Raw genomic sequence first — 11,668 nt, forward strand, 5'->3', positions numbered from 1 at the left:
TTTGTCCTTTACTATCCTTTCAAACTGTGTTTCTGGCAGTTCCAACTTTGACACCGCTTTTCCCCTTGGCTGTACCGAATTTTCTAGTGTTTTTTAGGTTATTGGATAGGAAATTTAATGAGGATTCCAAAAATGTGCTTAAAATAGTCATTTTCTTACCCCAAGTGGCTTTTACAGGCGATTTTATCCTTGACTGTCCGTTCAAACTGTGTTTCTGACAGTTTAAACTTCGACACCGCTTTTCTTCCTAACTGTACCAAATTTTGTAGTGTTTTTTCAGGTTATTGGATAGGAAATTTAATGAGGATTCCAAAAATATACTTAAAACAGTCGTTTTCTCACTGAAAGTGGGTTTTACAGGCGATTTTGTCCCTGACTGTCTTTTCAAACTGTGTTTCTGGCTGTTCAAACTTTAACACTGCTTTTCGCCCTGACGGTACCAAATTTTGTAATGTTTTTTTAGGTTATTGGATAGAAAATTTAATAAGGATTCCAAAAATGTGCTTAAAACAGTTATTTTCTCACTCCAAGTGGGTTTTACAGGCGTTTTTGTTTCTCACTGTCCTTTCAAACTGTGTTTCTGACAATTCCAACTTTGACACCGCTTTTCTCCTTGGCTGTACCGAATTTTGTAGTGTTTTTTAGGTTATTGGATAGGAAATTTAATGAGGATTCCAAAAATCTGCTTAAAACTGTCTTTTTCTTATTTCAAGTGGGTTTTACAGGCGATTTTATCCTTGGCTGTCTTTTCAAACAGTGTTTTTGACAGTTAAAACTTTGACATCGCTTTTCTACCGGACTGTACCAAAATTTGTAGTGTTTTTGCATGATTGGATAGCAAATTTAATGAGGATTCCAAAAATGTGCTTAAAATAATTATTTTCTTACCCCAAGTGGCTTTTATAGGCGATTTTGTCGCTGACTGTCCTTTCAAACTGTGTTTCTCGCAGTTAAAACTTTGACACCGCTTTTCTACCGGACTATATCAAATTTTGTAGTGTTTTTACATGTTATTGGATAGGAAATTTAATGAGGATTCCAAAAATGTGCTTAAAATACTCATTTTCTTATTTCAAGTGGGTTTTACAGGCGATTTTATCCTTGGCTGTCTTTTCAAACAGTGTTTTTGGCAGTTGAAACTTTGACACCGCTTTTCTACCGGACTGTACCAAATTTTGTAGTGTTTTTACATGTTATTGGATAGGAAATTTAATGAAGATTACAAAATTGTGCTTAAAACAGTCGTTTTCTCACTCCAAGTGGGTATTACAGGCGTTTTTGTTTCTGACTGTGTTTCTGCCAGTTCTAACTTTGACACCGCTTTTCTACTGGACTGTACCAAATTTTTTAGTGTTTTTTTGAGTTATTGAATAAGAAATTTAATGAGAATTCCAAAAATGTGCTCAAAATAATTATTTTTTTACACCAAGTGGCTTTTATATGCGATTTTGTCCCTCACTGTCCTTTCAAACTGTGTTTCTCGCAGTTAAAACTTTGACACGTCTCTTTTCTCCCTGACTGTACCAAATTTTGTGTTTTTTTAGGTTATTGGATAGGAAATTTAATGAAGATTCCAAAATTGTGCTTAAAACAGTTATTTTCGCACTCCAAGTGGGTTTCACAGTCGTTTTTGTTTCTGACTGTCCTTTCAAACTGTGTTTCTGGCAGTTCAAATTTGACACCGCTTTTCTACCGGACTGTACGAAATTTTGTAGGGTTTTTTCGAGTTATTGAATAGGAAATTTAATAAGGATTCCAAAAATGTGTGTAAAACAGTCATTTTCTTATCTCAAGTGGGTTTTACAGGCGATTTTGTCTCTGACTGTCCTTTCAGACTGTGTTTCGGGCAGTTCAAATTTTGACACCGCTTTTCTATCTTACTGTACCAAAATTTGGGGTGTTTTTACAGGTTATTGGATCGGAAATTTAATGAAGATTTCAAAAATGTGCTTAACTAAGTGGGTAACGTCATTGCCTAGTTCCTAGTTAAATTATCCTCAAAAACCAAATTTGTCTAGAATATGCAATAATTTAAGTTTTCGAAACGCGACGTGTTTCTGAGATTTATTACAGTTATTTCAACAATTATCACGTGGCCGTTTAGCTAAATATTGTATTGAAATCACGTAACAACTGTCACTAACGTCAAAAATGTCAAACGGTGCTCAAAAGTTGCAAAAGTCTGTGTTCAGAAAAGCTGTCATGCAGTATTTAATATAAAACGTGTGTTACTGATAATTATGACAGTTGTCACGTGAGCGTAGCTAAATTATCTTCTAAAACCACGTGATGTCTGTCACGAATATTAATTATGAATTATATAGCAAATTGGCATTATATCTCGATGCAGAAATGATTAAAATTTTAAGAAAAAAAGAACATCCTGTATAGGAATGTAAAAATAAATTTTGTTTTCTTTATGTAAATTGTTTATTATTTGATATACTGTTATCTACCGTTTTTTGACCGATTATTCTACCGCCATTAATAAGAATTCTGACTTGGCAACACTGTTAACGAATTGAGTTTAATGACAGGCTTGTTGTCACGTGACGTAAGAAAACTTTGCAAGTGTTCTGTAACGTAAAAATAACTCAGTTATTCTGTGTTAAGTCAGTTGACACTTATTTACGTGACGTCATTGCCATTTTCAAACCGATTAGAATGTGACACTGTCAAATGGCGTCACAGAGTTCGTTCTAACTTCCTTATGTTATTTTATGGCACTCTTCTGAGTCTTTTCTGATTTACTTGATGAGATAACTCAAGATAAATGACATTCTACCGTGCCACTCTTCCTCCTCTACAACGTAGCATTATCATAAATCAAATGAAAAGTTTCAGATTTTGGCCACCATCATCAACAGCTTTTAGGTTTTTCTTCTGGGGTCGCCATATTAAATTTATACTTTTTAAAAATTTTAATTTTTTTGTATTGAGTATGGTGATCATTCTTTTGCAAATGGCAAACAGTCAATTTTTGAGATGTTATTTTAAGGGAACTCTTTGTAAAAACATAGTTTTCGTTATTATTACGAAATTGTATTTTGTTGTGTGGTACATCATGGTAATTAGAAAAAAAATTCCAATTCAATCATGAAAAAATCTAACATTGCTAACATAAAAAAAATAAGAGTTGATGATGGTAATTTATATAAAAATACGTCATTTGACAAATTTTTTTCATGCTTTTTTGTGATTTCTTTGTTAAAAATGTATAATTTTAAAAGTATACGTTTTTTTATTTTTTTAGATTGAACTGAACTAGTTTTTTAAAAAACGTGCATTTCAAGTTATTATAATAAATCTATTAATTACATTTCAATTTAATTTAAAGCAAAGAAAAAGTACAAAATTTTTGCATTTCTGAAAGAATTTACAGATTTTTATGCTTTTTAATTTGAACTGTGCTTATAATATAATATATTTCTTTCTTTTTTAGGTCAGCTTCTTATATTCTACGCCATCTTTTACGCAGTATTGGCAGCACTTTTTGCTATATGCATGCACGGACTGTTTGCCACCCTGGATGATAATAAGCCAACATGGACCCTAGAAAACAGTATAATTGGTACGAATCCCGGCTTGGGATTTAGGCCCATCTCGGAAAATACCCAAGAAGGCAGCCTTATATGGTACAACGCGACCAACCATACCGAAATAGCCAGATGGGTTCGTTTGGTTAATGAATTTCTGGCACGTAAGTAATTTTGCCGTGACTTATACCAAAAATCAAACAACATTGGGATGACGTCACAAATTGTCAACACCAATATTAATAATACCACATACAGAGTTGGTTGTTAAATGTCATTTTGCTATGCATCTGTCAAAGTTAGTGTTTTTAGAGGCCTTTGTAGTTCAAAATAATTCTATAGAAGGGTCTGGCAATTTCATTAAATTCTTAAATAATTTAATCCAATTTTTGGAAAATCTTTGGGATTTTTCAAAATGATTCTAGAAACCTCTGGTTATTTTCGAAATTTGTTGGAAGGTTTCGGGGTCTTGTAGAACTTTCTAGTAATTTTTAGGAGGTTTTCAGTACTTTTTAAAGGCCTCTGACCATTTCTGAGAGGTTTCTAGTAATATTTAGACATCTCTGGCAATTTTTCGAATGTTTCCAGTAGTATTTAGAAGCCTCTAACAATACTAAAATGATTCTAAAGCCTTCTTGTAAATTATTAAAAGTTCTTGGTAAGTGTAAAACGGTTGCAGGGACCTCTGGCGGTTTTCACTGGTATTTAGTAGTTTCTGGCACTTCCAAAATTATTTTAGACACCTCTGCTCAATTTTAAACCTGTTTGGAAAGTTTCTAAGACTTGTAGAGGCCTCTGGCAATTTTTTAAAAGTTTCCAGAAGTATTTAGAAGCCTCTAATAATTCTAATTTGACAAAAAGCTCTAATTTTAATTTTTGCGATTTAACGCACTTTGACCTAAAAACTAGTCTGAAACTTGCACACCCTGTATCTCGGTTATTTTTTGAACTACAGAGTGGTTCAACCACTCAGAATAACCGTCTTGAGCTGCTCTTTCCAAGGTTGTTGAGTAAAAAAATCTATCTTAAAAATTCCTTACAGGGTGACCAAAAATAGTCACCCACTAACAATTTTGTGTCCACCCTGTATACCGGTAACTGAATTGAGGTTGGTGCGTTACGTAGTTTGGTTGAGTGGTTAGTTAGGAACATTTTTGCTCTCATTCAGTATTTGTGTAACTTTAATCGTTTTCGAGATTTTTTCGAAAAACTGATTTAACGCACTTTGACCCAAAAACTAGTCTGAAACTTGCACACCCTGTATCTCGGTTATTTTTTGGACTACAGAGTGGTTCAACCACTCAAAATAACCGTCTTGAGCTCTATTTCCAATGGTGTTGAGTAAAAAAATCTATCTTAAAAATTCCTTACAGGGTGACCAAAAATAGTCACCCACTAACAATTTTGTGTCCACCCTGTATACCGGTAACTAAATTGAGGTTCGTGCGTTACGTAGTTTGGTTCAGTTATTCGTTGAGAACATTTTTGCTTTCATTCAGTTTTTTTGTAACTTTAACCGTTTTCGAGATTTTTTCCAAAAACTGATTTAACGCACTTTGACCTAAAAACTAGTCTGAAACTTGCACACCCTGTATCTCGGTTATTTTTTGGACTACAGCGTGGTTCAACCACTCAAAATAACCGTCTTGAGCTCTATTTCCAATGGTGTTGAGTAAAAATATCCATCTTAAAAATTCCTTACAGGGTGACCAAAAATAGTCACCCACTAACAATTTTGTGTCCACCCTGTATACCGGTAACTAAATTGAGGTTGGTGCGTTACGTAGTTTGGTTCAGTGACTCGTTGGGAACATTTTTGCTTTTTTTCAGTTTTTTTGTAGCTTTAACCGTTTTCGAGATTTTTTCCAAAAACTGATTTAACGCACTTTGACTCAAAAACTAGTCTGAAACTTGCACACCCTGTATCTCGGTTATTTTTTGAACTACAGAGTGGTTCAACCACTCAGAATAACCGTCTTGAGCTGCTCTTTCCAAGGTTGTTGAGTAAAAAAATCTATCTTAAAAATTCCTTACAGGGTGACCAAAAATAGTCACCCACTAACAATTTTGTGTCCACCCTGTATACCGGTAACTGAATTGAGGTTGGTGCGTTACGTAGTTTGGTTGAGTGGTTAGTTAGGAACATTTTTGCTCTCATTCAGTATTTGTGTAACTTTAATCGTTTTCGAGATTTTTTCGAAAAACTGATTTAACGCACTTTGACCCAAAAACTAGTCTGAAACTTGCACACCCTGTATCTCGGTTATTTTTTGGACTACAGAGTGGTTCAACCACTCAAAATAACCGTCTTGAGCTCTATTTCCAATGGTGTTGAGTAAAAAAATCTATCTTAAAAATTCCTTACAGGGTGACCAAAAATAGTCACCCACTAACAATTTTGTGTCCACCCTGTATACCGGTAACTAAATTGAGGTTCGTGCGTTACGTAGTTTGGTTCAGTTATTCGTTGAGAACATTTTTGCTTTCATTCAGTTTTTTTGTAACTTTAACCGTTTTCGAGATTTTTTCCAAAAACTGATTTAACGCACTTTGACCTAAAAACTAGTCTGAAACTTGCACACCCTGTATCTCGGTTATTTTTTGGACTACAGCGTGGTTCAACCACTCAAAATAACCGTCTTGAGCTCTATTTCCAATGGTGTTGAGTAAAAATATCAAAAATTCCTTACAGGGTGACCAAAAATAGTCACCCACTAACAATTTTGTGTCCACCCTGTATACCGGTAACTAAATTGAGGTTGGTGCGTTACGTAGTTTGGTTCAGTGACTCGTTGGGAACATTTTTGCTTTTTTTCAGTTTTTTTGGTAAGTTTAACCGTTTTCGAGATTTTTTCCAAAAACTGATTTAACGCACTTTGACCCAAAAACTAGTCTGAAACTTGCACACCCTGTATCTCGGTTATTTTTTGGACTACAGAGTGGTTCAACCACTCAAAATAACCGTCTTGAGCTGCTCTTTCCAATGGTGTTGAGTAAAAAAATCTATCTTAAAAATTCCTTACAGGGTGACCAAAAATAGTCACCCACTAACAATTTTGTGTCCACCCTGTATACCGGTAACTAAATTGAGGTTGGTGCGTTACGTAGTTTGGTTCAGTGACTCGTTGGGAACATTTTTGCTTTTTTTCAGTTTTTTTGTAGCTTTAACCGTTTTCGAGATTTTTGCCAAAAACTGATTTAACGCACTTTGACTCAAAAACTAGTCTGAAACTTGCACACCCTGTATCTCGGTTATTTTTTGAACTACAGAGTGGTTCAACCACTCAGAATAACCGTCTTGAGCTGCTCTTTCCAAGGTTGTTGAGTAAAAAAATCTATCTTAAAAATTCCTTACAGGGTGACCAAAAATAGTCACCCACTAACAATTTTGTGTCCACCCTGTATACCGGTAACTGAATTGAGGTTGGTGCGTTACGTAGTTTGGTTGAGTGGTTAGTTAGGAACATTTTTGCTCTCATTCAGTATTTGTGTAACTTTAATCGTTTTCGAGATTTTTTCGAAAAACTGATTTAACGCACTTTGACCCAAAAACTAGTCTGAAACTTGCACACCCTGTATCTCGGTTATTTTTTGGACTACAGAGTGGTTCAACCACTCAAAATAACCGTCTTGAGCTTCTCTTTCCAATGGTGTTGAGTAAAAAAATCTATCTTAAAAATTCCTTACAGGGTGACCAAAAATAGTCACCCACTAACAATTTTGTGTCCACCCTGTATACCGGTAACTAAATTGAGGTTGGTGCGTTACGTAGTTTGGTTCAGTGACTCGTTGGGAACATTTTTGCTTTTTTTCAGTTTTTTTGGTAAGTTTAACCGTTTTCGAGATTTTTTCCAAAAACTGATTTAACGCACTTTGACTCAAAAACTAGTCTGAAACTTGCACACCCTGTATCTCGGTTATTTTTTGAACTACAGAGTGGTTCAACCACTCAAAATAACCGTCTTGAGCTTCTCTTTCCAATGGTGTTGAGTAAAAAAATCTATCTTAAAAATTCCTTACAGGGTGACCAAAAATAGTCACCCACTAACAATTTTGGGTCCACCCTGTATACCGGTAACTAAATTGAGGTTGGTGCGTTACGTAGTTTGGTTCAGTGACTCGTTGGGAACATTTTTGCTTTTTTTCAGTTTTTTTGTAGCTTTAACCGTTTTCGAGATTTTTGCCAAAAACTGATTTAACGCACTTTGACTCAAAAACTAGTCTGAATCTTGCACACCCTGTATCTCGGTTATTTTTTGGACTACAGAGTGGTTCAACCACTCAAAACAACCGTCTTGAGCTGCTCTTTCCAAGGTTGTTGAGTAAAAAAATCTATCTTAAAAATTCCTTACAGGGTGACCAAAAATAGTCACCCACTAACAATTTTGTGTCCACCCTGTATACCGGTAACTAAATTGAGGTTGGTGCGTTACGTAGTTTGGTTCAGTGACTCGTTGGGAACATTTTTGCTTTTTTTCAGTTTTTTTGTAGCTTTAACCGTTTTCGAGATTTTTGCCAAAAACTGATTTAACGCACTTTGACTCAAAAACTAGTCTGAAACTTGCACACCCTGTATCTCGGTTATTTTTTGGATTACAGAATGGTTCAACCACTCAAAATAACCGTCTTGAGCTTCTCTTTCCAATGGTGTTGAGTAAAAAAATCTATCTTAAAAATTCCTTACAGGGTGACCAAAAATAGTCACCCACTAACAATTTTGTGTCCACCCTGTATACCGGTAACTAAATTGAGGTTGGTGCGTTACGTAGTTTGGTTCAGTGACTCGTTGGGAACATTTTTGCTTTTTTTCAGTTTTTTTGTAGCTTTAACCGTTTTCGAGATTTTTGCCAAAAACTGATTTAACGCACTTTGACTCAAAAACTAGTCTGAAACTTGCACACCCTGTATCTCGGTTATTTTTTGGATTACAGAGTGGTTCAACCACTCAGAATAACCGTCTTGAGCTGCTCTTTTCAAGATTGTTGAGTAAAAAAATCTATCTTAAAAATTCCTTACAGGGTGACCAAAAATAGTCACCCACTAACAATTTTGTGTCCACCCTGTATACCGGTAACTAAATTAAGGTTGGTGCGTTTCGTAGTTTGGTTCAGTGACTCGTTGGGAACATTTTTGCTTTTTTTCAGTTTTTTTGGTAAGTTTAACCGTTTTCGAGATTTTTTCCAAAAACTGATTTAACGCACTTTGACCCAAAAACTAGTCTGAATCTTGCACACCCTGTATCTCGGTTGTTTTTTGGACTACAGAGTGGTTCAACCACTCAGAATAACCGTCTTGAGCTGCTCTTTCCAATAGTGTTGAGTGAAAAATTATATCTTGAAAATTCCATACAGGGTGATCAAAAATAATCACCCACAACAATTTTGTGTCCACCCTGTATACCGATAACTGAATTGAGGTTCGTGCGTTACGTAGTTTGGTTGAGTGACTCGTTGGGAACATTTTTGCTCTCATTCAGTATTTTTGTAACTTTAATTGTTTTCGAGATTTTTGCCAAAAACTGATTTAACGCATTTTGACCTAAAAACTAGTCTGAAACTTGCACACCCTGTATCTCGGTTCATTTTCGGACTACAGAGTGGTTCAACCACTCAGAATAACCGTCTTGAGCTGCTCTTTCCAATAGTGTTGAGTGAAAAATTATTATCTTGAAAATTCCATACAGGGTGATCAAAAATATTCACCCACAACAATTTTGTGTCCACCTTGTATACCGGTAACTGAATTGAAGTTCGTGCGTTACGTAGTTTGGTTGAGTGGTTACTTAGGAACATTTTTGCTCTCATTCAGTATTTTTGTAACTTTAATCGTTTTCGAGATTTTTTCCAAAAACTGATTTAACGCACTTTGATCCAAAAACTAGTCTGAAACTTGCACACCCTGTATCTCGGTTATTTTTTGGACTACAGAGTGGTTCAAACACTCAGAATAACCGTCTTAAGCTACTCTTTCCAATGATGTTGAGTAAAAAAATCTATCTTAAAAATTCCTTACAGGGTGACCAAAAATAGTCACCCACTAACAATTTTGTGTCCACCCTGTATACCGGTAACTAAATTGAGGTTGGTGCGTTACGTAGTTTGGTTCAGTGACTCGTTGGGAACATTTTTGCTTTTTTTCAGTTTTTTTGGTAAGTTTAACCGTTTTCGAGATTTTTTCCAAAAACTGATTTAACGCACTTTGACCCAAAAACTAGTCTGAATCTTGCACACCCTGTATCTCGGTTGTTTTTTGGACTACAGAGTGGTTCAACCACTCAGAATAACCGTCTTGAGCTGCTCTTTCCAATAGTGTTGAGTAAAAAAATCTATCTTAAAAATTCCTTACAGGGTGACCAAAAATAGTCACCCACTAACAATTTTGTGTCCACCCTGTATACCGGTAACTAAATTGAGGTTGGTGCGTTACGTAGTTTGGTTGAGTGGTTAGTTAGGAACTTTTTTGCTCTTATTCAGTATTTTTGTAACTTTAATCGTTTTCGAGATTTTTGCCAAAAACTGATTTAACGCACTTTGACTCAAAAACTAGTCTGAAACTTGCACACCCTGTATCTCGGTTATTTTTTGGACTACAGAGTGGTTCAAACACTCAGAATAACCGTCTTAAGCTACTCTTTCCAATGGTGTTGAGTAAAAAATTCTATCTTGCATACAGGGTGACCAAAGAACTTGTAGAGGCCTCTGGCAATTTTTGGAAAGTTTTCAGTAGTATTTAGTAGCCTCTAATAATTCTAAAATCTTTTTGTAAATTATTAAAAGTTCTTGGTAAGTGTGGTTTTTGGGAGGTTTTCAGTGGTATTTAGTGGTTTCTATCATTCCCAAAATGATTCTAGACACATCTGTTCAATTTTCCACTTTTTTTAAAACTTGGAATTTTTAGAATCTTTGTAGACCCGTTCAGCAATTTTTAGGGGATTTTCTGTGGTATTTTAGAGGCTCCTAGCATTCCCAAAATAATTCCAAAGACCTCTGGCAACTTTCAAACTTTTTAGAAGGATCAGAGCTAATTTGGAATTTCAGCATAAACCCAAAATATGTGGAAAAAAAAAACAGAATAAAATATATGATTTCCTTTCGTTAATCTTAGTTGTTCAGACATTAACTTTAGCTTTCAGTGCCAAGATAAAGCAATATTACATTTTGGATAAAACCTCCAAATAATGACGAAATAGGTTCTTATTTTAGCCACAGTTACGTATAAGCTTCGTCATATAGAAACCAAGTTACAAATTTAGCCAGGTTTCTGAAATTTTAACCAAATTGCTTCTCGAACTGCTTTTTGGTATACCAACTTTAATTATTAGAAAATATCAACGTTGCTATTATTAGAGTAAGGCCAAAATCATAACATTAAAAATCTATTAGTAGAGAATCGTGTAACTTATCTTGCAATACAATTAGTACAAATAATTATACCTTTTTGTAAGTAATTTATAATGTAAGTTTTAGACTATTTAATGTTGATTTTTCCTTTAAAAACATTATTGAATTTTTATGTTGGGGTTATGTTTTTCCTCATAATAATAATATAAATAGAAAATAAAATACTATAGCTATACTAAACGCAGTACAACAATGCCAATGACGTAACGTGTATTGTATCATTATGCAGGAAGTTCTGTCCCGATTTATATTATTATTGTAATTTATTTATCAGGCTAAATTATGTTAGGGACATTGAGGTTTAAAATACACACCTAGTTAATTATTGTTACGTGCTAACGTAACCGATCAAAGTATAGCAAAAATCAAAGTGGATTGAGGTGACGTAATAATATAACAGAAAAGTTGTTAAAGGTATAAGGTTATGAAGTGTAGAAAACACATGTATTCTATAACTTTTCGATAATAGCTAGAAAAGGCTATTTGAAATATAATCATTTTAAGAAAATTTTAGAAAAATCAATGATTGGAACTCCATGATTTCCATCAATGTAAAATAAGTGACTCTGATTTTGTTACTTTTCATGATTCGTTGTTTTGTACCTCTATGGAATTGAATTTGACAGTTTTCAGGTTCAAGACAGAACTGTAACTAACGTCTAAATGTCATAACTCTCAAAATTCCACTCATAAAGCTATAAAATACGTTTGGTAGTGTTTATACTTGTTTTT

General features: G+C 34.5%; 1 protein-coding gene across 1 annotated transcript in view; it reads left to right on the forward strand.

Moving 5' to 3' along the window:
* The window catches only part of LOC145733384 (sodium/potassium-transporting ATPase subunit beta-1-like), a 35,625-nt gene that overhangs the window by 7,473 nt on the left and 16,484 nt on the right, over positions 1 to 11,668 (forward strand). Inside the window, exon 2 of the mRNA XM_081986172.1 lies at positions 3,443 to 3,700. Within this exon, the coding sequence (XP_081842298.1) occupies positions 3,443 to 3,700 (258 nt within the window). The remainder of the gene's footprint in view (positions 1 to 3,442; positions 3,701 to 11,668) is intronic.

This window comes from Ips typographus, linkage group LG9 (genome assembly GCF_016097725.1).
Source record: "Ips typographus isolate SLU linkage group LG9, UJ_Ityp_2.0, whole genome shotgun sequence".
In the NCBI taxonomy this organism is placed as follows: Eukaryota; Metazoa; Arthropoda; class Insecta; order Coleoptera; family Curculionidae; genus Ips; species Ips typographus.